This window comes from Coregonus lavaretus, assembly GCF_964263955.1.
Source record: "Coregonus lavaretus genome assembly, chromosome: 3".
NCBI classification, from domain to species: domain Eukaryota; kingdom Metazoa; phylum Chordata; class Actinopteri; order Salmoniformes; family Salmonidae; genus Coregonus; species Coregonus lavaretus.
Genome location: NC_139990.1, coordinates 16,086,094 through 16,113,392, shown reverse-complemented (window position 1 = coordinate 16,113,392; position 27,299 = coordinate 16,086,094). Strand labels below are relative to the sequence as shown.

The window sequence follows — 27,299 nt, the reverse complement described above, 5'->3', positions numbered from 1 at the left end:
CACATCAGTAATGATTACATACAATAATATCAGCATAGCTGTAACTGGTATGAGTGTTGTATTGGAGCTTTAAAGAGTAACATGATCCATAATGGCATAACATCAATTAGTATTAACTAGTGTATTAGTAGGAAATGTCAGGGGGTGGATGTGTAATAATCTTGAGCGTCCGCTCAACAGGAATTTTATCTCCCCACACAAACAAGGTATTACGCAGAGTGTCGGGCTAATCGCCTGCTGAAACAAACCGTATTCCCCTCCCCAGTCCCTTCCTGTGTGGTTAACAATAGACACATGACCTCACCAAAGGACAGTAGTAGTAGACAGAGAGAGTGATTCCTGACTGTTTTAACACTAAATGGCATTGGAAACCGGAGACACAGCCTCGTCAATCATTCTGATGATTTGAAAATCAACCGCTTGAGGGAGAGTAGCGCTTCTCCTTTCTATAAAAAAAAAAACGGTGGAATGCTTTCTCTGGTGAATCAGATGGCACTGGGAGACAGACGGAGGACATGTTTGTGATGTCAGAGAGGACTGGGGACTTGCTGTGAGGACGGTAGACAGGATTACAGACTGTAATGGATGGAGGACACTGATAGAGAGATGGAGGGAGGGAGGGCATCACAACACACTGAAGGAGAAGGGTGGCATATCTTACTACACAGGGATTTCATCATAGAAACAGCACTCAAATATTTATTCACAGATACAATTGACGCGATGCCATTTGCTGAAAATCTAAGAGGCCTAGGCCAGGCTCTTGATGCTTAATCCGTCATACAGTACAAAATAATGTACCTATTGACTAAATTGCTCAACAAGGTCTTTCAATTAACATAATGTATTTCCCCATCACAATGGACCATGGCTAACCAGTTCTCTGTCTGAGTGGCCAAACACTGGTCTGCTTGACATACCAGGTCCAGTCAACACGCACAGCAGCCATATTACATTTAAGTCATTTAGCAGACGCTCTTATCCAGAGCGACTTACGGTTAGTGAGTGCATACATTATTTTATATACTGGCCCCCCGTGGGAATCAAACCCACAACCCTGGCGTTGCAAACACCATGCTCTACCAACTGAGCTACACCCCTGCCGGCCATTCCCTCCCCTGGGCCAATTGTGCGCCGCCCCATGGGTCTCCCGGTCGCAGCCGGTTACGACAGAGCCTGGATTCGAACCAGGATCTCTAGTGGCACAGCTAGCACTGCGATGCAGTGCCTTAGACCACTGCGCCACTCGGGGACCGACATATTGTCACCCTAACACATTTGATGTAAAAGCCATGTCAATCAGAGTAGAGTCAGACAGAGGTGGTTGTGGTGCCTAATGAAAGATTAGACCTTCCTGTCCCAGTAGTTACGACACATGGTCTGTACATGGTTCCACGTCCCAGACAGTACAGGATGGAATGTAGTAGACAACACCCACATCACTGGAGAGAGAGGGTCTGACTGACGATTCATGTGCAAACACAGGCCCACTGACCGACCGACCGACCGACCGACCGACCGACCGACCGACCGACCGACAAAACAATTGCACACCTCCACATGTGTGAGTTATTTATGACATATAGTAGGTATTTGTGCAGTTATTTATGACATATAGTAGGTATTTGTGCAGTTATTTATGACATATAGTAGGTATTTGTGCAGTTATTTATGACATATAGTAGGTATTTGTGCAGTTATTTACGACATATAGTAGGTATTTGTGCAGTTATTTATGACACAGTCATTGTAGTCTCTCATGTGCTAAGTCTGCATGTTTGTCTTAAACACAAAGCTACATTATTTCACAGTGTTAGTTTCGTATTATCAAGGCCAAAAAGGTGATTACATCAGAGTTCACAGACATACTAAGTAACAATTGTGTTTGTATTCTGAGAATGAGAGATGGGTGCAAGGTGAAACATTTATGGTCTCGTGGAGATGCTCAAATACACAAAATAAATAGCTCAGACTTTACAGTAAGTTATATTTGTTTCGCTTCCTCTTACTAATCCAACACGGCCAACAAATTATGGAAAGTTTCTGATCTTGTCAAGAACAGACAGGTAGCCAGAAATCTAGCCCATCTTACAAGAAACTCAGTAATGGAAAGTTACTGCTCTCTACACTAATAATAAAAACGGTATCCAATCCTAGTCATTGCTGACTCATTGCCCTGGCAGTGGGAGATTGGGCAGGGAAATGAGCATATGTGTTTGTCCTGCATGCCAGGGCCACGTGTGTCTGCTCTCTGCATGCCAACCTATACCAGTCAGGGGAGGGTCTCACTATGGTTTCGCTAAAGGAAGCACTGTCCCTCCCTTCTGTCTGACATCACTATAGAAGATAAGAACTAGTCAACATTTGCTACATCTAGCAATGGCCCTCCATAATTTAATTGAATATGCCATTTAGCAGACGCTTTTATCCAAAGCGACTTACAGTCATGCGTGCATAATTTTTTGTTTGTTTTTGTGTATGGGTGGTCCCGGGGATCAAACCCACTACCTTGGAGTTACAAGCGCCGTGCTCTACCAGCTGAGCTACAGAGGACCACTCTAAATGCCTACCCAACCCTGATCCAACTCTCATACATAAGTGCACCAGTGCCACAACCGCCTCCTCACCTCTCAACATATCAGGGATGAACAAAGGACTCTCGTCCTCATTTTCCCTCCTCTCTTCAGAACCTAGGTTGACAACCTGTATCCTGAGGCCCCTGGTGCATCATGGAACCTTGATAACAGAGGTTATTTGAGGCTAGGTTATTGTTTTCAACCGAGGGTTCTAAAGACTAAAATTAGGAGGCTCAAACGTCTGGAAAATGTCAGATAAACTTGGAGTGGAAAATGAAAACAATGCGTCTGAGGCTGTGGTATTTGTGTGGTATCCACCCATTAGTGTGGACGATGAATGCCAACCAGAGGGCTCAGGCCTGGTGTAGATGTAGGTCTCTGATAGGCTTTGCCCAGTGGCTTAGTTACTGTAATTTATCCAGTGCTGCAGTAGGTGGTTAAGAATAATATTTACCTTTTTACATTGTAGTCATTTAGCAGACGCACATCCTCTAATTCACAATCTATTTAGGGCACATAACACTGTCATACATTTGAAAGGGTTTTGTCTAGTGGCAGTGTTAACTTATAAAGTGTTGTGTGCCTCAATGGAATGTGATAAATATGTGGATGAACTAGGTATTACTGTGTACACTCTTAGAAAAAAGGGTTCCAAAAGGGTTCTTCAGCTGTCCCCATAGGAGAACCCTTTTTGGTTCCAGGTAGAACCCTTTTCTACATGGAACCCAAAAGGGTTCTAACTGGAACTAAAATGGTTCTTCAAAGGGTTATCCTATGGGGACAGCTGAAGAACCCATTATTGTTCTAGATAGCACCTTTTTTCCTAAGAGTGTAGATCATTATACAATGTTTTTACTATGATGAATAGTGATGCCTTTTCAATGTTATTGTGTCAGGTGGCCACTAGCTTACTTATCCAGTACGATGTGTGCCTAAAGAGAATGTGAAGAAGAGGATTTCTATTCTCTCATGTACAGTAGGCTTACTGTGATGCACAATGATGACCTTTCAATGTTTTGGTGATAGATGTACTTTGAGGCGTTTTCTGCACGTCAAGATATCAACAGCAACAGGCTAACATCAGATCAATGACAGAGTGGCAATCAAGTTTTATCTAAATGTGTGTTTGCCTACGTGTGAGTGTGTGTGTATGTGTGCGTGCATGTATGCGTATGTGCTTGTGTGCATGTGTGTGTGTTTGTGAGTGTGTGTGAGTGTGTGTCTGCGCATCCGTGTGTGTGTGTGTGTGTGTGTGTGTGTGTGTGTGTGCGCATCCGTGTGTGTGTGTGTGTGTGTGTGTGTGTTCACCAACCAGGAAGAAGGAAGATACCCATGGGGAATCCTCCTATCCAGATTAGATGAAGATTAGCTACTAATGTTGTGGACCTTTCACTGCCTGTAGAGGAAGGTCATGAAAATGTAATGTCTCAACACTGATGTTGAGGTTAGAAGACTAACAGCATAATTAGGATGTATGACTTAATGGAAGGGTGATGAAGGATGCCATTAGGATGCAAATCATGTTGAGGTTATATCTGTTTAATAAGGCGTCCAGGTGGAACATCCCCATATCACCAGCTTCAATGGACCAACCCGGATCCCTCTAACTATCATACACCATAGCAGTGTGCTGAGCATAGGGATAGAAATAGAATAGATTGGCTACAGCAAATAATTGTATTCTTATGCTCCAATAGTGTATTCTAATCTAAACCCATATGTGTTTGGCATCTTAAATGGTGCAAGATGCTTTAGTAGAAAATCAATCAACAGAACTAGAGTACAATAAAATAGTGTTGGTGTTTATGGCGCTCTGGAAACACTAGCTCTGGTGAGATGCTTAACAGAGATGACCAGGAGACAGAGTAGTACTGTGCCCTGTCTGCCAGCCAAGACATAGGTAGGGCATGGTGCCACCTGGCTGGCAGCAGCATTGACGTCACCTGTCTAAAGAAAGGCCACCAGCAGCCCGCAAGACAGGTAGATGTACATGGGAGATTTGGCTAGAACTAAGAACAGGGTTACAGAGATGTCACAGGGTTCAAATGAAGGGCCAATGATGTCACCAGCTAGTGTTAGCCTAGCGGTTAGAGTGTTGGACTAGTAACCAAAAGGTTGCTGGTTTGAATACCCGAGCCGGCAAGGTGAAAAATCTGTCAATGTGCCCTTGAGCAAGGCACTTAATTTGCTCCAGGGCTGCCGTACTACTATGGCTGATGCTGTAAAACAACACATTTCACTGCACCTATCCAGTGTATGTGACTTTAAAACATATATTTTTTAATATATCAGCGCAACATTATGTCAATGTTATGGATTGTTACTATAAATGTATTCTTATAATGTAGTTATAATCCCAATTCGTAGTCATCATTACCCTATAATTACCATTATTGGATTTCAAATAACAACACTATTACAGGCAATTATCGATATGACACAAGGAATGTGAAAAGAATGTTAAGAAAAATACTTATTTGTCATCAAGTCATGAACATTCCAGTGGGCTTATGTGTAAAAGGCCAACAGTGATCATGACAGCTAGTGGAGCTAAATGTAACAATGATGACAGCTAAACTTTGACCTCTTCCTCACCTGATTTCCCCTTGATAGCTGTGTTCAGAGGTGATGAGTTCCCTTACATGGTAGGAAGCCTTCTGTCCTATTGGAAACCATTCACTTTGACAAGGTTGTGGTGTTCTTGGGTTTGTGAGATGGTGTTGATACGTACATATGGCCATGATCCTATAAAGGACAATGAGCCCTCTTAGAAATCAGTCTATAATAGTTACATCACTTTAGACAACTATGGGATTATCTCTGACTAAACAAACAAGGACGATCAGACAAGACCACTATAAATTATGGCAATCAGACTAGACTCTACATGTACACGGAGTGTACAAAACATTAAGAACACCTGCTCTTTCCATGACATAGACTGACCAGGTGAATCCAGGTGAAAGCTATGATCACTTACTGATGTCACTTGTTAAATCCACTTCAGTCAGTGTAGATGAAAGGGAGGAGACAGGTTAAAGAAGGATTTTTAAGCCTTGAGACAATTGAGACATGGATTGTGTATGTGTGCCATTCAGAGGGTGAATGGGCAAGACAAAATATTTAAGTGCCTTTGAACTGGGTATGTTAGTAGGTGCCAAGCGCACCGGTTTGAGTGTGTCAAGAACTACAACGCTGCTGGGTTTTTCACACTCAACAGTTTCCCGTGTGTATCAAGAATGGTCCACCACCCAAAGGACATCCAGCCAACTTGACACAACTGTAGGAAGCATAGGAGTCAACATGGGCCAGCATTCCTGTGGAACGCATTCGACACCTTGTAGAGTCCATGCCCCGATGAATTGAGGCTGTTCTGAGGGAAAAAGGGGGTGCAACTCAATATTAGGAAGGTGTTCCTAATGTTTTGTACACACAGTGTGTATACATCATCAAGGTCTAGACCTGTGCAAAGGTAGTGATATTTACATATAACCATGACCATAAGCATATTATACAGTTACTGTCATTCTGTCTACTCAATATCAGCCTATGCTGCTGAAGGTAGGCCATGTCATAAACAGCTCTAATTGTAACTACAAGAAAATGTACACTCCCCTACGTTTAATTTGGCTCTACTCTCCAGCATTTTGGATTTTAGATAACATTTTTCATTTGAGATGACAGTACATAATGTCACCTTTTATTTGAGGGTATTTTCATACATATCTGTTTACAAATGAAATACCTTAATGTGTCTCCCCATCTGAAAGATCATACCACCAAGACATGCTAACCTCTCACCATTACCAATAACAGGGGAGGTTAGCATTTTTGGGGGTTTGATATTTATGCCTTTCACACTCATCATTATTTACGATTCATTCATGATTATCCGTAATCATGGTACCATCCAAATACATTGGGGAAAAAAAGTATTTAGTCAGCCACCAATTGTGCAAGTTCTCCCACTTAAAAATATGAGAGAGGCCTGTAATTTTCATCATAGGTACATGCCAACTATGACAGACAAAATGTAAAAAGAAATCCAGAAAATCACATTGTAGGATTTTTAATCAAATCAAATCAAATCAAATTTTATTGGTCACATGCGCCGAATACAACAGGTGCAGACATTACAGTGAAATGCTTACTTACAGCCCTTAACCAACAGTGCATTTATTTTAAACAAAAAAAGTAAGAATAAAACAACAACAAAAAAAGTGTTGAGAAAAAAAGAGCAGAAGTAAAATAAAGTGACAGTAGGGAGGCTATATATACAGTAAAATAAAGTGACAGTAGGGAGGCTATATATAAAGGGGGGTACCGTTGCAGAGTCAATGTGCGGGGGCACCGGCTAGTTGAGGTAGTTGAGGTAATATGTACATGTGGGTAGAGTTAAAGTGACTATGCATAAATACTTAACAGAGTAGCAGCAGCGTAAAAAGGATGGGGTGGGGGGGCAGTGCAAATAGTCCGGGTAGCCATGATTAGCTGTTCAGGAGTCTTATGGCTTGGGGGTAGAAGCTGTTGAGAAGTCTTTTGGACCTAGACTTGGCACTCCGGTACCGCTTGCCGTGCGGTAGCAGAGAGAACAGTCTATGACTAGGGTGGCTGGAGTCTTTGACAATTTTGAGGGCCTTCCTCTGACACCGCCTGGTATAGAGGTCCTGAATGGCAGGGAGCTTTGCCCCAGTGATGTACTGGGCCGTACGCACTACCCTCTGTAGTGCCTTGCGGTCAGAGGCCAAGCAGTTGCCATACCAGGCGGTGATGCAACCAGTCAGGATGCTCTCGATGGTGCAGCTGTAGAATTTTTTGAGGATCTGAGGACCCATGCCAAATCTTTTTAGTCTCCTGAGGGGGAATAGGCTTTGTCGTGCCCTCTTCACGACTGTCTTGGTGTGTTTGGACCATGATAGTTCGTTGGTGATGTGGACACCAAGGAACTTGAAGCTCTCAACCTGTTCCACTACAGCCCCGTCGATGAGAATGGGGGCGTGCTCAGTCCTCTTTTTTTTCCTGTAGTCCACAATCATCTCCTTTGTCTTGGTCACGTTGAGGGAGAGGTTGTTGTCCTGGCACCACACGGCCAGATCTCTGACCTCCTCCCTATAGGCTGTCTCATCGTTGTCGGTGATCAGGCCTACCACTGTTGTGTCGTCGGCAAACTTAATGATGGTGTTGGAGTCGTGCCTGGCCATGCAGTCATGGGTGAACAGAGAGTACAGGAGGGGACTGAGCACGCACCCCTGAGGGGCCCCCGTGTTGAGGATCAGTGTGGCAGATGTGTTGTTACCTACCCTTACCACCTGGGGGCGGCCCGTCAGGAAGTCCAGGATCCAGTTGCAGAGGGAGGTGTTTAGTCCCAGGATCCTTAGCTTAGTGATGAGCTTAGAGGGCACTATGGTGTTGAATGCTGAGCTGTAGTCAATGAATAGCATTCTCACGTAGGTGTTCCTCTTGTCCAGGTGGGAAAGGGCAGTGTGGAGTGCGATAGAGATTGCATCATCTGTGGATCTGTTGGGGCGGTATGCAAATTGGAGTGGGTCTAGGGTTTCTGGGATTATGCTGTTGATGTGAGCCATGACCAGTCTTTCAAAGCACTTCATGGCTACAGACGTCAGTGCTACGGGTCGGTAGTCATTTAGGCAGGTTATCTTAGAGTTCTTGGGCACGGGGACTATGGTGGTCTGCTTGAAACATGTTGGTATTACAGACTCAGTCAGGGACATGTTGAAAATGTCAGTGAAGACACTTGCCAGTTGGTCAGCACATGCTCGGAGTAGGATTTTTAATGAATTTATTTGCAAATTATGGTGGAAAATAAGTATTTGGTCAATAACAAAAGTTTCTCAATACTTTGTTATATACCCTTTGTTGGCAATGACACAGGTCAAACGTTTTCTGTAAGTCTTCACAAGGTTTTCACACACTGTTGCTGGTATTTTGGCCCATTCCTCCATGCAGATCTCCTTTAGAGCAGTGATGTTTTGGGGCTGTCGCTGGGCAACACAGACTTTCAACTCCCTCCAAAGATTTTCTATGGGGTTGAGATCTGGAGACTGGCTAGGCCACTCCAGGACCTTGAAATGCTTCTTACGAAGCCACTCCTTCGTTGCCCGGGCGGTGTGTTTGGGATCATTGTCATGCTGAAAGACCCAGCCACGTTTCATCTTCAATGCCCTTGCTGATGGAAGGAGGTTTTCACTCAAAATCTCACGATACATGGCCCCATTCATTCTTTCCTTTACACGGATCAGTCGTCCTGGTCCCTTTGCAGAAAAACAGCCCCAAAGCATGATGTTTCCCCCCCCCCTATGCTTCACAGTAGGTATGGTGTTCTTTGGATGCAACTCAGCATTCTTTGTCCTCCAAACACGACGAGTTGAGTTTTTACCAAAAAGTTATATTTTGGTTTCATCTGACCATATGACATTCTCCCAATCCTCTTCTGGATCATCCAAATGCACTCTAGCAAACTTCAGATGGGCCTGGACATGTACTGGCTTAAGCAGGGGGACACGTCTAGCAGTGCAGGATTTGAGTCCCTGGCGGCGTAGTGTGTTACTGATGGTAGGCTTTGTTACTTTGGTCCCAGCTCTCTGCAGGTCATTCACTAGGTCCCCCCGTGTGGTTCTGGGATTTTTGCTCACTGTTCTTGTGATCATTTTGACCCCACAGGGTGAGATCTTGCGTGGAGCCCCAGATCGAGGGAGATTATCAGTGTGTCTTCCATTTCCTAATAATTGCTCCCACAGTTGATTTCTTCAAACCAAGCTGCTTACCTATTGCAGATTCAGTCTTCCCAGCCTGGTGCAGGTCTACAATTTTGTTTCTGGTGTCCTTTGACAGCTCTTTGGTCTTGGCCATAGTGGAGTTTGGAGTGTGACTGTTTGAGGTTGTGGACAGGTGTCTTTTATACTGATAACAAGTTCAAACAGGTGCCATTAATACAGGTAACGAGTGGAGGACAGAGGAGCCTCTTAAAGAAGAAGTTACAGGTCTGTGAGAGCCAGAAATCTTGCTTGTTTGTAGGTGACCAAATACTTATTTTCCACCATAATTTGCAAATAAATTCATAAAAAATCCTACAATGTGATGTTCTGGATTTATTTTTCTCAATTTGTCTGTCATAGTTGACGTGTACCTATGATGAAAATTACAGGCCTCTCTCATCTTTTTAAGTGGGAGAACTTGCACAATTGGTGGCTGACTAACTACTTTTTTCCCCCACTGTAGCAGTGTTCAGAAACATCTTCTATTCTTATTTACAATAAAAGTGACATTATTTACCATTCATTTCTATTGGGCACAACATAATCTGAAACACAACCAAAACAAACTGCAAATGCATCCAACAAGTTTGTTGTTTCACAATCTTGATGTACTCATTGTGTGCTAGGAATATGGGACCAAATACTAAACTTTTGACTACTTTAATACAACATATAAGTGAATTTGTAGAAATACTTACGACACCTTCAAATGGGGGGACTAGATACATGAAGTGCTTTAATTTCTAAACAGTGAATGATAAGTGTATGTGTAATTCTACAGTACTACTGTATATACAGTACTACTCCTACTTCATCTTTCCATCTGTTTTCTGTCCATGGGTCTTCACGTCCATTAAAAAGTAGGTTGAGTTTAGACATGGTTGTCATCCAGAATTAATTGTCACCACAGTAAAGTGATTATATCACACATAAACTGGAATTCCTTCACAGATAGCAGTCAGTCAGGCTTCAGTTACATTTAGTTATGGCAAGAATGGAAAATACCCATTTTGCCCAAGTTACAAGAACGAAACCTCCACCTTTATCATTTACTGTAGATCTTACTGTATCTCTCTATGGAAACCATTATAGAACCCAGCTTTACCTGAACTAGAGGGATTCCCAGAAACATCTTATTCACATTTAGTGACTTGTTTAAATGTATTATAAAATAATGAGGATGTGTGAGTACTTCTGAAACCAGCTTTAAGAACCTTCTTACACATTTGTCATGATTTATATAGCCCACTTGAAAATGACAACCCCAGAGAAATATTTAAGCTTTAACACTATTGCAGATAGAAATACAAACTTTTTTTTATGAAGTCCGGGAATACTGATCAGGTGAAGATACATGACACTGATGAAAGCAACACCATGACAGGTAGGAGACAGACCTGAATTAATTCACTTCATGAAGCGCTTCAGCAAATCAAAAAACACTTAACATATTGCATGACTGTAGAACATTAGCTAATCAAAAAACACTTAGCATATTGCATGACTGCAGAACATTAGATGGTTAATAATGCTGGACACATTCTGAAAAATCTCTCTTTCTCTGTAGCGGATGATTTGGACGGAGGCAGGAGCAAGAGGGTAAATCACAGAATAAATGGTTTATTCTGCAAATACAGCGGTACTAAGCAATGCGCAAAACACTACAGTGCGGTATAACGGCGTACTGGAGAAAACAAGGCACACGGGTGAATTTCCCGGCTATACAAATATAATATAGCTCCAACGAGCTATCGTCACCTCCACAATAAACAATCACACACAAAGACATGGGGGGCAGAGGGAATACTTATACAGGTACTGATGAGGGGATATGAACCAGGTGTGTGTAATAAACAAGACAAAACAAATGGAATGATGAGATGAGGAGTGGCAGTGGCTAGAAGGCCGGTGACGACGAACACCAAAGCCTGCCCAAACAAGGAGAGGAGGCAGCTCCGGAGGAAGTCGTGACACTCTCTGTGGGGCACATACAGGAGCTAGGTCGCCCTCCCGCAGCTTTGAGAAGGTGATGAAGTTCTTAATAAGTAACTGAGTAAAGTCCTCTACCAGTCTGGAAGGAGATGGCTTGAGGCCTTGGTGGTGGTGACTGCACCCCCCCATTAAAATATTTGATATAGAGGGATGGTTGACTGTTGAAGTGTAGTGGGGTGTATCACAGAGAGATGGAGAGGGCTACAGTAGTTCCTGGACACTGTGAGGAAACAGGCCTTTCCTGTAATGGAGCCAGTGAATGGGGGATTATGTCCCTCTGTACCCACAGACATGTCTGGACTGAGACTATGTCAACACTTCATACTGAAAATATGTATCGCCTAACAATTACTACTTTTTTTCTTTTTATTCGTCCTTTCAATTTTACTTTTACATTTTAGTCATTTAGCAGACGCTCTTTTCCAGAGCGACTTACAGTTAGTGAGTGCATACATTATTTTTAATTATTTTAAACTGGCCCCCCGTGGGAATCGAACCCACAACCCTGGCGTTGCAAACGCCATGCTCTACCAACTGAGCTACATCCATTTTGGATTCCTTTTATCAAAATGTACAGAATGCTGCAACACTGTTCAGTGCATCAATAATGGGGATAATGATGAAGCTGTTAATAATTAGAGCAATCTCAGAGTTGCTTTCATCGAAGTTGTGAGGCTAGTTCTCTTCTTCTTCCATGCATCTCTACCTGCCCCTCCCTGCTCTGGAGATGGGAGTTCCGTCCCTCCTCTCATAACAATAAAGTCAGGTAGCCTCTTGTGCCAGCCTTGTCTTCTGAAGTCAGCCTGGTCCTGACACATCAGCACGTGTTGATATCAAAGTCCTAAACAACACACATCATCACGGCCTTGCCGACCTTGCGTGAATCTGAGCACACATTTCTCTTGGAGGGAGTTTAAATGTCCTCTATCGTTCTCCAAAGAAAGCAAACGCCTGGTTCACAGCCTTCCTCATTGACTCAATGTGAGCTTTGACAACTCTCCAGCCTTCAGCCTTCCAAAACATACATAGTTGGTCTGATAATGGCCCTAACTGACCTTGGATGCCAGTAAACACAAGTATGATGATTGCTACATTGTAAGCCACATACAGGACATTACACACAGTAGCCTGTCTAGTAGTAGCAGCCTAAACAGTAATAGCACACAACATGCAGATACAAGTACAACATAAACATACAATGTACGTGTGTGGTCCTCATCCCAGGGTTGTGTGTATGGTCTACACTGTCCCCCCTGCTCCCTGCATCTGCAGTCTGCTGCTACCTCCTCTGGTATGCTGGAGAGGACAGGAGATGGCCATCACTCACACGTGTGAATGGGAAATGAAGATATCCATCTGTAGTCTGTGGGTATCCATCTGTGGTTATAGAGTGGAGGATGGTTGGTTGTTTACAGAGTGACTGGTTGTTAACACTGTAGCACTGCATCCCACCATCCGTCTGTCTCTAGCTCTCACCGTGTGGATATCGCCTCCATCAGATGTACATATGCCGGGACACAGTACAGAAACACAGATGGCTATCTAAACTATGAAGCAGGAATGCCATCCAGTACAGACACTTCATCGACCGACAGTGTTTTATAAAAAGAACACATCGGGTTTATGTCTCGTACGGATTAAGGAATGTTTGTTCTTGGTGGTCTGGGTTACCGTAAACTTGAATTACAATGACACATTTCATACTGGCAAATTACAGAAGGCATACGATGGTTAAGAATGTAACAAAGAATTGGATAAGAATAGCATGGAATGTTGAGATCGTTGGCTAATGAGGGCACATTGTTTGACTTTGTGACTTGTGAGTACGCGTAGAGGAATGCAATACAGTGCTCGTCACAAAAATGTCACCATGTTTGTTCTTTCTCCTGTACTGCCGTTGTTTACCACAGAGAGCTCTTCTGTTCCGCCTACACGGCACAACATGCCGACGGCTTTTATCCACTAAAACAACTTGACCTTTAACCTGATCCCTAACCCCTGTTTCCTTGTTTTGTTTCCTTGTTGCTCATCTCAGCTCCTCTCAGCCCAGACACATAGCTGAGTAGTATCAGGAGAGACGGTGTCTGGCTCAAACAGCCGTGATAGCCCTGTCAGAATGTCCCCAACAACAGTCCCCTCCGGTCCCTACCAACCACCTACATTACAGTCCCCTGGCTGAAACAAACCCAGGAAGTAAAGGAATGTTCAGATACCGGTCTGTTCTGGAACCACAGTCTGCAGTCTGGGTACTGCTGGACCTTATGGCTGGAGCTGAATAACAGCAAACATAAACACTGAGACAAACCAACATGCATACATGCACATACACACACACACACACACATTCACACATGCACACATACACTGAGTGTACAAAACATTAGGAACACCTGCTCTTTCTATGACATAGACTGACCAGGTGAATCAAAGTGAACGGTTTGATCCTTTAAGCCTTTAGACAATTGAGACATGGATTGTGTATGTGTGCCATTCAGAGGTTGAATGGGCAAGACAAAAGATGTAAGTGCCTTTTGAACGGGTATGGTAGTAGACACCATGCGCACCAGTTTGTGTCAAGAACTGCAACGCTGCTGGGTTTTTCATGCTCAACAGTTTACCGTTTGTATCAAGAATGGTCCACCACCCAAAGGACATCCAGCCAACTTGACACAACTGTGGGAAGCATTGGAGTCAACATGGGCCAGCATCCCTGTGGAAAGCTTTCAACACCTTGCAGAGACCATGCCCTACGAATTAAAGCTGTTCTGAGGGCAAAGTCAATATTAGGAAGGTGTTCTTAATGTTTTGTACACTCAGTGTATATGCAAAGAGAACAGACAAACATTTACATTTTAGCCATTTAGCAGACGCTCTTATCCAGAGCGACTTACAGTTAGTGAGTGCATACATTATTTTTTTAATTTTTCATACTGGCCCCCCGTGAGAATCGAACCCACAACCCTGGCGTTGCAAACGCCATGCTCTACCAACTGAGCTACATCCCTGCCGGCCATTCCCTCCCATACCCTGGACGACGCTGGGCCAATTGTGCGCCGCCCCATGGGTCTCCCGGTCGTGGCCGGCTACGACAGAGCCTGGACAAAAGCATGCATTCACACACGGGCATGCTGTGGGTAAAATCACACAACACATAATTTTCCCACAACAGCATAAAGAGGGGAATAAAAGAAAAGAAAACAATACAGCAATGTTATGACAACCAAGTGATTAACTGGGCCACAATCAGTCTCCATCCATATCAGCTGTGTATCAGTTCCCCTGCCAGCAGACATGCCCCGGTTTTTCCACTGTTTTTTTCCTCCTGTTCTCTTCTGTTCTCTCCTGCGCTAGAGGAATGTGTCGGGAAGTTTTCCGGAATGTAGGAAAAGCATCCTGTTTTGGTTTCTTACATTAAGTTGTCTATTTAACCACAGTTAGTAAAGCCTCGCTGGGGGGCCTGTATTATCTATAATGACGTCTGTGTGTAAATACGAGAGGAAGAGAGGAAAGGAGGTGACTGGGTGAACTACGCAATGCTGACCCAGGTGCAGAGTCAGAGAGTACTGTTTGTCCCAACGTAACCCTCTTCCCCTCACATACACAGCCACAGGTGGACAGCAATGGAAGCTCTGACTGAATGCTTGTTTCCATCTATAGTTCCGTAAGGCAGCGAGGGTCTGAATGGTGTTAGGTTATCAGAATATTTACTCTACTATACATGCAAAATACAACCATCAATTGTATTTTAATACACAACAACTTGAAGAGTTGAGTTTCCCAACAATATTGCATAATGCATGCATGCAGTAAGTAAATCAATCGCAATCAGAGCATAATGGCAGGCTTGGCTATAATTATATTTGGACCCTGGCTGTCCTCCATAGGGCAGTACTTCAGCGACGGGATTAGCTGGCCCTCATCATATCGCGAACAACTGCATGGCTCCTAGAACAGCCAACCTAGAGTCTATAATCTAGAGTAAACATCTGTCTATGGTACACCACATACCACAATGAGATTACCACTAGAATGACACTATGTAACACACACATCACATACCATGTATAGTATGCGACGGTACACTGCTCTGAGCAAGTAGTATGGCTACAGTATGTGATTCAACAGGTAAACACCTGCTTCAGTTAAAGGCACAATCTGCGATTTCAACTGCCTTCAATCATTCAACTGCTCTCAGGACTAGAGTTGAAATGTTGGAATTATTTTGAAAATATATTTTTAAGCTGTAACTTTATATTAAACTTTTTAGGCGACCCGACCAAATTCTCATAGAAATGTGAGTTATAGATCTGTCATTCTCATTGAAAGAAAGTCTAAGAAGTGGTAGATCTGTTTTACAGTGCCTTCAGAATGTATTCACACCCGTTGACTTTTTCCACATTTTGTTGTGTTACAGCCTGAATTTAAAATGGATTAAAAATAGATTTTTTGTCACTGGTCTAAACACAATACCCAATAATGTCAAAGTGGAATTGTGTTTTTTGAAATGTTTACAAATTAATAAAAAATGAAAAGCTGAAATGTCTTGAGTCAATAAGTATTCAACCCCTTTGTTATGTCAAGCCTAAATAAGTTCAGGAGTAAAAATGTCCTTAACAAGTTGCATAATAAGTTGCATGGACTAATAATGTTTAATAGTGTTTAACATGATTTTCTAATGATTGCCTCATCTCTGTACCCCACACATACAATTATCTACAAGGTCCCTCAGTCGAGCAGTGAATTTCAAACAGAGATTCAACCACAAAGACCAGGGAGGTTTTCCAATGCCTCGCAAAGAAGGAAACCTATTGGTAGATTGGTCAAAATAAAAAAAGCAGACTGAATATCCTTTTGAAATGGTGAAGTTATTAATTACACTTTGGATGGTGTATCAATACACCCAGTCACTACAAAGGTACAGGCTTTCTTCCTAACTCAATTGCCGGAGAGGAAGGAAACCGATCATGGACTTCACCATGAGGCCAATGGTGACTTTAAAACAGTTACAGAGTTTAATGGCTGTGATAGGAGGAAACTGAGGATATATCAACAACATTATAGTTACTCTACAATACTAACCTAATTGACAGAGTGAAAAGAAGAAAGCCTGTACAGAATAAACATATTCCAAAACATGCATCCTGTTTGCAACAAGGCACTAAAGTAATACTGCGAAAACTGTACAAAGCAATTAACTTTTTGTCCTGAATACAAAGTGTTATGTTCGGGGCAAATCCAATACAACACATTACTGAGTACCATTTACATTTACATTTACATCATTTAGCAGATGCTCTTATCCAGAGCGACTTACAAATTGGTGCATTGAACTTATGATAGCCAGTAGGACAACCACTTTTTCTTTTTTTTGGGGTGGGGGGGGGGTAGAAGGATTACTTTATACTATTACAGGTATTCCTTAAAGAGGTAGGGTTTCAAGTGTCTCCGGAAAGTGGTCAGGTGACTCCGCTGTCCTGGCATCGTGGGGGAGCTTGTTCCACCATTGGGGTGCCAGAGCAGCAAATAGCTTTGACTGGGCTGAGTGGGAACTGTGCTTCCGTAGAGGTAGGGGAGCTAGCAGGCCAGAGGTGGATGAACGTAGTGCCCTCGTTTGGGTGTAGGGTCTGATCAGAGCCTGAAGGTAAGGAGGTGCCGTTCCCCTCACAGCTCCGTAGGCAAGCACCATGGTCTTGTAGTAGATGCGAGCCTCAACTGGAAGCCAGTGGAGTGTGCGGAGGAGTGGGGTGACGTGAGAGAACTTGGGAAGGTTGAACACCAGATGGGCTGCAGCGTTCTGGATAAGTTGTAGGGTTTAATGACACAGGCAGGGAGCCCAGCCAACAGCGAGTTGCAGTAATCCAGACGGGAGATGACAAGTGCCTGGATTAGGACCTGTGCCGCTTTCTGTGTAAGGTAGGGTTGTACTCTGCGAATGTTGTAGAGCATGAACCTGCAGGATCGGATCACCACTTTGATGTTAGCGGAGAACGACAGGGTGTTGTCCAGGGTCATGCCAAGGTTCTTTGCACTCTGGGAGGAGGACACAATGGAGTTGTCAACCATGATGGCGAGATCATGGAGCGGGCAGTCCATCCCCGGGAGGAAGAGCAGCTCCGTCTTGCCGAGGTTCAGCTTGAGGTGGTGATCCGACATCCACACTGATATGTCTGCCAGACATGCAGAGATGCGATTCGCCACCTGGTTATCAGAAGGGGGAAAGGAGAAAATTAATTGTGTCGTCTGCGTAGCAATGATAGGAGAGACCATGTGAGGATATGACAGAGCCAAGTGACTTGGTGTATAGAGAGAATAGGAGAGGGCCTAGAACTGAGCCCTGGGGGACACCAGTGGTGAGAGCACGTGGTGCGGAGACAGATTCTCGCCACGCCACCTAGTAGGAGCGACCTGTAAGGTAGGACGCAATCCAAGAGTGAGCAGCGCCGGAGATGCCCAACTCAGAGAGGGTGGAGAGGAGGATGTGATGGTTCACAATATCAAAGACAGCGGATAGGTCTAGAAGGATAAGAGCAGAGGAGAGAGAGTTAGCTTTAGCAGTGCTGAGAGCCTCAGTGACACAGAGAAGAGCAGTCTCAGTTGAGTGACCAGTCTTGAAACCTGACTGGTTTGGATCAAGAAGGTCATTGTGAGAGAGATAGCAGGAGAGTTGGCTAGAGACGGCACGCTCAAGAGTTTTGGAGAGAAAAGAAAGAAGGGATACTGGTCTGTAGTTGTTGACATCAGAGGGATCGAGTGTAGGTTTTTTGAGAAGGGGTGCAACTCTCGCTCTCTTGAAGACGGAAGGGACATAGCCAGCGGTCAAGGATGAGTTGATGAGTGAGGTGAGGTAAGGGAGAAGGTCTCCGGAAATGGTCTGGAGAAGAGAGGAGGGGATAGGGTCAAGCAGGCAGGTTGTTGGGCGGCCGGCCGTCATAAGTCACAAGATTTCATCTGGAGAGAGAGGGGAGAAAGAAGTCAAAGCATAGGGTAGGGCAGTGTGAGCAGGACCAGCAGTGTCATTTGACTTAACAAACGAGGATCGGATGTCGTCAACCTTCTTTTCAAAATGGTTGACGAAGTCATCCACAGAGAGGGAGGAGGGGGGGGGGGAGGAGGAGGAGGATTTAGCAGGGAGGAGAAGGTGGCAAAGAGCTTCCTAGGGTTAGAGGCAGAGGCTTGAAATTTAGAGTGGTAGAAAGTGGCTTTAGCAGCGGAAACAGAGGAAGAGAATGTAGAGAGGAGGGAGTGTTTTCCTCCATTTTCGCTCGGCTGCCCGGAGCCCTCTACTGTGAGCTCGCAATGAGTCGTCAAGCCACGGAACAGGAGGGGAGGACCGAGCCGGCCGGGAGGATAGGGGACATAGAGAGTCAAAATATGCAGAAAGAGAGGAGGGTTGAAGAGGCAGAATGAGGAGATCGGAGGAAGAAGGATTTAGCAGAGGGAAGAGATGATAGGATGCAAGAGGAGAGAGTAGCGAGAGAGAGAAAGCGAAGGTTGCGATGGCACATTACCATCTGAGTAGGGGCAGAGTGAGTAGTGTTGGAGGAGAGCGAGAGAGAAAAGGATACAAAGTAGTGGTCAGAGACTTGGAGGGGAATTGCAGTGAGATTAGTAGAAGAACAGCATCTAGTAAAGATGAGGTCAAGTGTATTGTCTGCCTTGTGAGTAGGGGGGGACGGTGAGAGGGTGAGGTCAAAAGAGGAAAGGAGTGGAAAGAAGGAGGCAGAGAGAAATGAGTCAAAGGCAGACGTAGGGAGGTTAAAGTCACCCAGAACTGTGAGGGGTGAGCCATCCTCAGGAAAGTAACTTATCAAGGCGTCAAGCTCATTGATGAACTCTCCAAGGGAACCTGGAAGGCGATAAATGACAAGGATGTTAAGCTTGAATGGGCTAGTGACTGTGACAGCATGGAATTCAAATGAGGAGATAGACAGATGGGTCAGGGGAAAAAGAGAGAATGTCCACTTGGGAGAGATGAGGATTCCTGTGCCACTGCCGCGCTGACCAGATGCTCTCGGGGTATTCGAGAACACATGGTCAGACGAGGAAAGAGCAGTAGGAGTAGCAGTGTTTTCTGTGGTAATCCATGTTTCCGTCAGCGCCAAGAAGTCGAGGGACTGGAGGGTAGCATAGGCTGAGATGAACTCTGCCTTGTTGGCCGCAGAATGGCAGTTCCAGAGGCTGCCAGAGACCTGGAACTCCACGTGGGTCATGCGCGCAGGGACCACCAGATTAGTGTGGCAACAGCCACGTGGTGTGAAATGTTTGTATGGCCTGTGCAGAGAGGAGAGAACAGGGATAGACAGACACATAGTTGACAGGCTACAGAAAAAGGCTACAATAATGCAAAGGAGATCAGAATGAAATGAACTAAACATCTGGGAAAGCAAGAGAGCGGGGCCTCCCTCACTTACATTTCACTGAAACACTCAAATATAACTCTCCCAACTTCCACTTTAGAAATTATAATTGTTGTAAACTGCAGCGGTTCAGTGTTTTCTAGGAATAGACCCTAACTTAGTTTATTCAGCTAGCTAACTTGGTACAGTATTCTTCCATGAAAACCGTCCAGGGCACCGAATCCTATGACACCATAGCCAACTAGCATGCCAAGCTCCAATAACACGGTTTAGCACCAATACTCGGTTACAACAAACCACCAGTGTGTTAACACGCCAAGCAGATCATTCCTGTCCGTGTCTAACGTTGTGTAAAGTTTTGGGTTAGTTTTGACAGTTTGAGTGAGTACGTCGTCAACTTATTCAGCCAGTTAGTTAGCTAGAATAGTTAGCATAATAGCTTGCCATTGCTCTCTGCCAATGAACCAAACCCTCCTCCCACGGCACGAACACACAGAGAGAGCCAAGCTAACGTTAACTAGTCACCCATGTCCCGAATTCCCTTGAACAACTCTGGTTACCAGCAAAAACAAAACAAAAATAAATGTAGGTTATAACTTACCCTTAGTAGCTACTGTTAGCCAGTTAAGTGCAAAGCTAGCCACTGAATCGATTCAGCCAGTTGCGTCTGTCCCAATGGAGAGAAACCGTCTCCAAATATTAAAGCTAGGTCATTCCAGCTATTGTTTAGTTAGCTATCCAGGTAGCAACAAGCTAGCTACATTTCGAGTACAGTAGCTACTAACTACCTAACGTCAAATACCACTCTTCATATTTTTTATCACCGTGGTGGCTGCATCATGCTATGCATATGCTTGTTAAGGATTGGGGAGTTTTTCAGTATGATAAAGAAACGGAATGGAGCTAAGCACAGGCAAAATCCTAGAGGAAAACCTGGTTCAGTCTGCTTTCCAGCAGACACTGGGAGATAAATTCACCTTTCAGCAGGATAATAACCAAAAACACAAGGCCAAATCTAAAATGTAAATGTAAAATCTACACTGGAGTTGCTTAACAAGAAGACAATGAATGTTCCTGAGTGACCGAGTTACAGTTTTTACTTAAATCTGCTTGAAAATCTATGGCAAGACCTGAAAATGGTTGTCTAGCAATGATCAACAACCAATTTGACAGAAAAAACATGTTTTCACTTTGTTCTCATGGGGTATTGTGTGAAGATGGGTGAGAAAAAATATCTATTGAATCTATTTTTAATTCAGGCTGTAAGACAACAAAATGTTGAATAAGTCAAGGGGTATGAATACTTTCTGAAGGCACTGTATGTGATTTATTTCTATACTTCCCGTTCTTAAGTTTCGTTTCCCGTTCTTAAGTTTTGTTTTGGTGTCTTTTACTTCCGGTTTTGTACACCAGCTTCAAACAGCTGGAAATACAAAATACAGTAACTAGCTAACACCAGATACAGATGAATGGGGACACACATAAGTACTGTATCTTTGCGATAAATGAATAGTGTAAACTTTTTATTATATTTGCTGACACCCTGCAGTCAAATTCTGGCACCAGTAGAGTAGCTATCTAGCTATATAAACCACGTCCCTCTGTGTCACGCCCTGACTCAGGGGACTCTTATATGTTGAGTCAGGGTGTGGTGTTCTATGTTGTGTTTTCTATGTTGTCATTCTAGTATGTGTAGATCTATGTTGGCCGGTGTGGTTCCCAATCAGAGGCAGCTGTCGCTCGTTGTCTCTGATTGAGGATCATACTTAGGCAGCCTATTGGCACTCGTTAGTTGTGGGATCTTGTTCCGTGTGAAGGCTTGTTTAGTGTTCAGCCTTAGGACTTCACGTTTCGTTGGTTTGTTGTTTTGTCGTGTGTTTATCATTTAAATAAATTTTCACGCTGCGCCTTGGTCTGACCCGTCCTTAAACGAACGTGACACTCTGCAAACACGTCTTCTACGATGTTGCTTACAAGGCGGTAGTTATTTAAATTAGATACAAAAATATCATGCTACTACCATTGAGGTTTTAAAATGAGAGTTAGGGTGATGTCACCCTATCCCCTTAATAATCCCGCCTCCTGAATCCAAGTCTTTGACATAGGGAAGGGGACCAGTAATTTTATGATCAAACTTTATCAATGTAGTAGCAACAGTCATTTTCCATAATTTGGTCATCATACATTGATCTGTTTTCATCCAAATATCATCAAATTTCATGAAAAAATATGATTTTGACTGTTCATGACCTTTACAAAATTTAGAGATCTGAGAATTGTGTTAAGGATTCTTTGAATTTAGCTTTCATTCAGTTATTTGTTACTGTGCTAAACAATAATCAATTATCATTGTTAGAAAATAATCAAACAAAGCAAGAGCATTCATTTTAGTATTTATTTCCTCACATATTAAAATTGATAAACTCACAAAACACAAATATATAAATATATCCCAAAAATAAGTTAAATAAATAATTGGAGAGTTTTGTACATGTACAGTAGATAATGTGAATAGCTTGGAATAGAACAATTCATAAGTAAACATTTCTTTCAACTTCCTACAGTTTCCTTGACTGCTAAATAGACTACTGAGGAGGAATTGTCCTTCTAGAGATAACAGTCCATAAAACAAAAGCACAGTCCAGCATTTTGATACACTAATTCCTAAACAACACACAAACGATAAATAAATAATCATATCATAAATTTACAGCATTGTGATATTGGACTTCAAAATCAGTGGAAGACTGATGTAGTGTTTACAGTAAATGCCTTAATGGTCAGACAGTGGCTGGAGTACAGCTATCAGCCCAACCCATCTACAGTCTACTGGACATAAAAACACATTCCTTTGAAGGCATTAGAACAGAAGTGCAGTGTCATAAGTTCCTAATGTGTAATAACATGGACATTTGTTGAAAGCAGAAAAACAGTCACTGCATATTTGGCAAGGAGCAGACCCATTGAAATCTGCTGCCTTGGCTCTGTCTACAATCAAAACATTCAACAGTGGCTATGCAATAAATACTCCCGCCATCACAATAGACCTGCTTTTATCTGCTGCTACAGGAAGGCTGTGTGTGTATTAATTCCCTGTCCCTTAAAGTAATGTCCTTCATGTGCCAAAAGTATTTCAAGGAATTTAAATGCATGCATGGCAATCACTATAAACTGGCAATACATCTCTGATACAGAGGAACAATCTTTATGTATTTTGTTATTCTATGATATAGTAGATGTCATGTGACAGGTAAAGTAAGGATCAAAATCCAAATGAAAATAGTGGTCAATATTTCCAAAGTACTAATGAAGTAAGCCTGTAAATTAAACATAGGCTAACATCACTCCAGAATGCCTTGGCTTGCATTTCAGGTGCTCAGACACAGAAAGTGTATTAATGTTTGGGACATGATGACAACCCATGCCCAGCACACAGTCAGTAACTATCCTAGTCCAGACTGTCACAGTTCACAGTGGACACACTTGATCCTCCCTAGTCTTCTAAACCAGAGTCTTAGCCAAATTAGTCCAAGACTCATATCCAGATAATGGCCATATCCAGTCCACTGTATGGTATACAACAATCAGTGGGCAGCCAGTAGGCAGTGTTCCATCTTTGCCCTCTTCTCAGGGTCTCTCCTCTCAGGACCTCTCTTCTATGTCTTCCCTGGGGAGGACTCCCTAGTTTCCTCTAGGAGGTCTTTGTTCGGATGCTCTGGAGCTCTTCAAGCTCCTCTTTCAGCTCCCCTTCCTCCCTCCTCCTCATCTACCCAATGTTCAGTCTGTTGGCTCTGGATGCGTTCTTCTTCCTGGAGGGAGCAGCCTGCTCAATGGCAACCATGTTGGATCGGACCATGTTTCTGTAAAGAACAAAGAGAGAAACATCAGGTTAAGATCAGATTCCATGTTGTCTTTTCAATGACACAAAAAAACGTTTGCTGAATGTTAGTGGGGATCTCTCTATGGGCCAATACTCCTGGCCTGAAAAACATCCTCAATGGGGACAGGAATAAGATGAATGGATACAGGAATAAGATTAATCTAGGTTTGGGAAACTGTCTGGTCCTAAAAGGTTGTGATGATATCTTGTTTTTCTCTTACCTGAGAGAGGTCAGTAGATCGTTGCTGGTTGTGTCTGGACTGCTAACAGTCTGTTCCAGGATCTGGTCTGAGGGGCCTACCACTACGAATCTGGGGTTCTCTGAGCTGCAGACAGAAAGAACAACCATGTCAAAATGAGAGAAAACCAAGAAAACATTATCTAGACTATTCCTTAAGGGCCATGAGACTGGATTCTGTACCACATAATTCTACAATGCTAGCAGTGAGAGACGGTTGGCTATGGATTTCAACCCAGTAATGTCTGTACTGCATGCCCTACAGCCTGTTCTCAGTGACTTTTCACAAAGCAGGATAAAACCTTGTTGGGACACACAGACTAATCCTCAACCTTGGTATGTCATAACAGCAATAACTGTATTAATACAACAGACATTCCCGCTGGTAAAATATTCCAAATATAGTGTCATGACTAATGGACCTGTCTGTAAGGGAGCTCTAAGCCTCCAGAACATGCAGGCTATTCCCACATCCATCCTCCCTCCCCCTCCTCCCTCCTACCCAATCGCTAGTTACACATCTAAGACACAAAGACAATACGCCTCCTCCCTGCATCTCCTCGACAAGCAGCCCTGATACAACCTGATACAGGCTGGTCACAGACGACTGAATGCCACAGATAGTCAATGGCTTGATACAATCTGGTATCTAGCAAGGAGGCAAGGAGGGGAAAGAGTAGGGTAGGATGAGGGAGGGAGGGAGGGAAGGAGGGTAGAAGTTCCTTGTCTATGAAGGTGAGCTCACCTGTTGTGGCAGAATCCGGAGCAGGTCCTGTCGGCTGGGTGGGCACATTCACATCGCCCGGTAGAGCGCCGACGTCGGGACAGGGGGCTTCCAAGACCGTACGGGATGACCTTATTGGGAGTGTTGACCCAAATGATGTCCAGGTGACAGAAGTAGATGCATTCGTTGTCCAGCCAGTTACTGCAGGAGCATCGTTTAACCCTGGTGTGGTGTGGGCTGTTCTGGGATGGGGACTGGGCAGGGAGCTCAGGCTGGCTGGATACAGGTAGCCCAAAACCTATAGAGACAGAAAGGATAGTTGGTTAAGAGCCTGGTTATAACTCAGCAGAATCACTGGATGACTGTGCAATTTGACAATCAGCAATGAGCAAATGCACGTCACCACATCCTAATGAAAATCCTTTTTCACTGATACAGAGAAGTGCATGTAGGCTAACTGCCATCCCATTTTCCTATGTATCAGTACTTGTCAAACACATTTGAACTTTGATTCATTACTAATCTGTTATGAAATGTTATCCAAATCAAAACAAAGACTGTGTTTGTTGCCAACTGGGGTTGTTTCAAGTCAAATGCAGTGATAGGAGTTGAACTTGTGCCAATATAATCTGCATCTTATCAGAGAGAGTGTGATTACATGTATAGCCTAGCAGGATCTGTCATTGTATTGTATTGTATTATATCTCTGTTGGGCAACTGTGGGAGTAGGTCAAAAAGTCTGGCATCAGGCAGCATGTGTCATGCAGTAACCTCACAACAAGATCATTAGCCACCCACCTACCAGAGCCGTGATTAACTGAGTTATCATTCTGAGAGTGAAACTAAGTAATGACAAGACCAAGCATGCATGGTGCAGCAAGAGTTTTAGTATCAGGGCGGCAGGTGTCCTAGAGGTTAGAGCGTTGGGCCAGTAACTGAAATGTCGCTGGTTCAAATACCCGAGCCGACAAGGTGAAAAATCTGTCTGTGCCCTTGAGCATGGCACTTAACCCTAATTTGCTCCAGGGGCGCCATACTACTATGGCTGAGCCTGTAAAACAATACATTTCACTGCACCTATCCGGTGTGTGACAACAAAACAGGTGTTTCTCCATCTTTCATCATTGTAGGTTATATCATGTTATTCTGGATCTAACCCCACCACCTCAACCAACCCTGAGCTATAATTCTACATCTCAACTGAGCTATGACCCCTCATGTTCAATTTAACAGCCTCATGAAAATAAAATGGAACACTTGTATAATAAAACTTATACACACTCACTGTCAGTCATCTTTATGACTAAAGAATACAAATCTGCATTGTCATGTACCACATGCACACCTTAGAATAAGTTCAAAACAAAGTTATATAAATGTTGAATAAAAAGTCAGTATAAAGGATGATAACTTACCCTCCTGCAGGAGCACACAGAGTGTGATGATGGTGAGAGACAGGATGGAGTTCAGTGATAGAGCCATAGTTATTCTCTGGTAGAGTATCTCTGAAGACGTAGTCTGCAATAATATCCAAGAGTCCACAGGACAGTAGAGTACACACACAGTTATGGTTAACAGTAATAGTAGCTACAGCTTTACAGTCCTGAGTGATGCAGCTAGAGAGACAGAGCGAGAGGCAACAGGTGCTTTGTGCTGTAGTGTTCTCCAGCACCACTAATTATACCCCTCACCCTGTGATGTCACCTACCTAACCACGCCTACTATCCATGTTGTTACACAATGCTCACCGTTCAGCAGCTGCCTGCCAGCCTCTCACTCTCTACACATTCCAGGCAACAGGAAGAGAGAGGGAAAAGGAATTAACTGATATTGGGTAGTTGTTGTAACCCTTATGGAGTATGCAGGTCATTGTCACTTACAGAGACAGGAAATCACCAGAGAAGGCTTGGAATCTGGGAATGCTTTGGAGTTTTCCGAGACGTAAGGCAGGCAGGAGAGGGAAACCTGTAGGCGGAGGGAAGACTTGGTGTCATCAGTAAAAGGAAAGGCTGTAAAGATAGTGGCTGATGATGGGGACTGTTGTTTTGCATGCTGCCACTACAGGTCCTCAGGGCTGGTGATGTTCACATCAGAGGGAGCAGTCAGAGCTAGGTCCAGCGCCCCCGTGGAACAGAGGTCAGAGCCAGACGCATCCGGGACGACCCCACTGTCACACACGCTATCTCAGTGTCATCAGTTTGACACACGTGTGACATGACCCCTGATACAGAGATACTGTAGAACACACACATTAACCCACACATTAACACAGACACACAGTCACACACACACACACACATACACACACACAGACATACACACACCCTTCTGCCAGTTTGCATGGCCAATCACACAGTCCTTCCACTCTGACAGGACAGCTGTAAATCTTGATCAGCCTGAGGGACAGAACTGCCTTCCTACAGAGTGGAGTGTCAATCTAGATAGACAGAATACTAGTAAAGTCATGCAAATCCTTCTGGGTATTCCTACTCCTATCAGTGGTGAAGGAAGACTATGTGATTCAGTGGTAAACTCCAGCAGCAGATGATCAGGCAGTGGAAGTGAAAAGCACTACGTGCATCAGATAAAGGAATACCACCGGATAATGCGTGCAAATACATAATTTAAAGGATTACTGCTATCAATACTGTTGATTAGAGTGGAATATAGGTACGTTCATTCATGCACAAAGGAAAACATTGTGTTGTGAGGTTCAGAGGGGTAGGCTATTTGATGCCATAATCCAATACCATAGT

At 43.7% G+C, this 27,299-nt stretch overlaps 1 protein-coding gene across 1 annotated transcript; it reads right to left on the bottom strand.

Annotated features, from left to right (window-relative positions):
• Nucleotides 1-22,090: 22,090 nt before the first annotated feature.
• Nucleotides 22,091-26,143, bottom strand: LOC311112290 (uncharacterized protein). The gene is made up of 4 exons (XM_084155344.1): nt 25,959-26,143; nt 24,565-24,841; nt 23,803-23,907; nt 22,091-23,561 (listed from the first exon to the last, which is right to left on the bottom strand). Exons 1-4 carry the CDS (start codon nt 26,023-26,025, stop codon nt 23,468-23,470), a joined length of 543 nt encoding a protein of 180 aa, XP_084011470.1. The 5' UTR covers nt 26,026-26,143; the 3' UTR covers nt 22,091-23,467.
• Between the last annotated feature and the right edge of the window lie 1,156 nt (nt 26,144-27,299).

What these genes read in the sequence shown, in the direction of transcription:
- LOC311112290 (XM_084155344.1), bottom strand. Translation starts at nt 26,025, where the DNA reads ATGGCTCTATCACTGAACTCCATCCTGTCTCTCACCATCATCACACTC. An exon ending in TCCGGATTCTGCCACAACAG is followed by an intron (nt 23,908 to 24,564) that starts GTGAGCTCACCT and finishes TTCTGTCTGCAG; the next exon opens with CTCAGAGAACCCCAGATTCG. An exon ending in GATCTACTGACCTCTCTCAG is followed by an intron (nt 23,562 to 23,802) that starts GTAAGAGAAAAA and finishes TGTTCTTTACAG; the next exon opens with AAACATGGTCCGATCCAACA.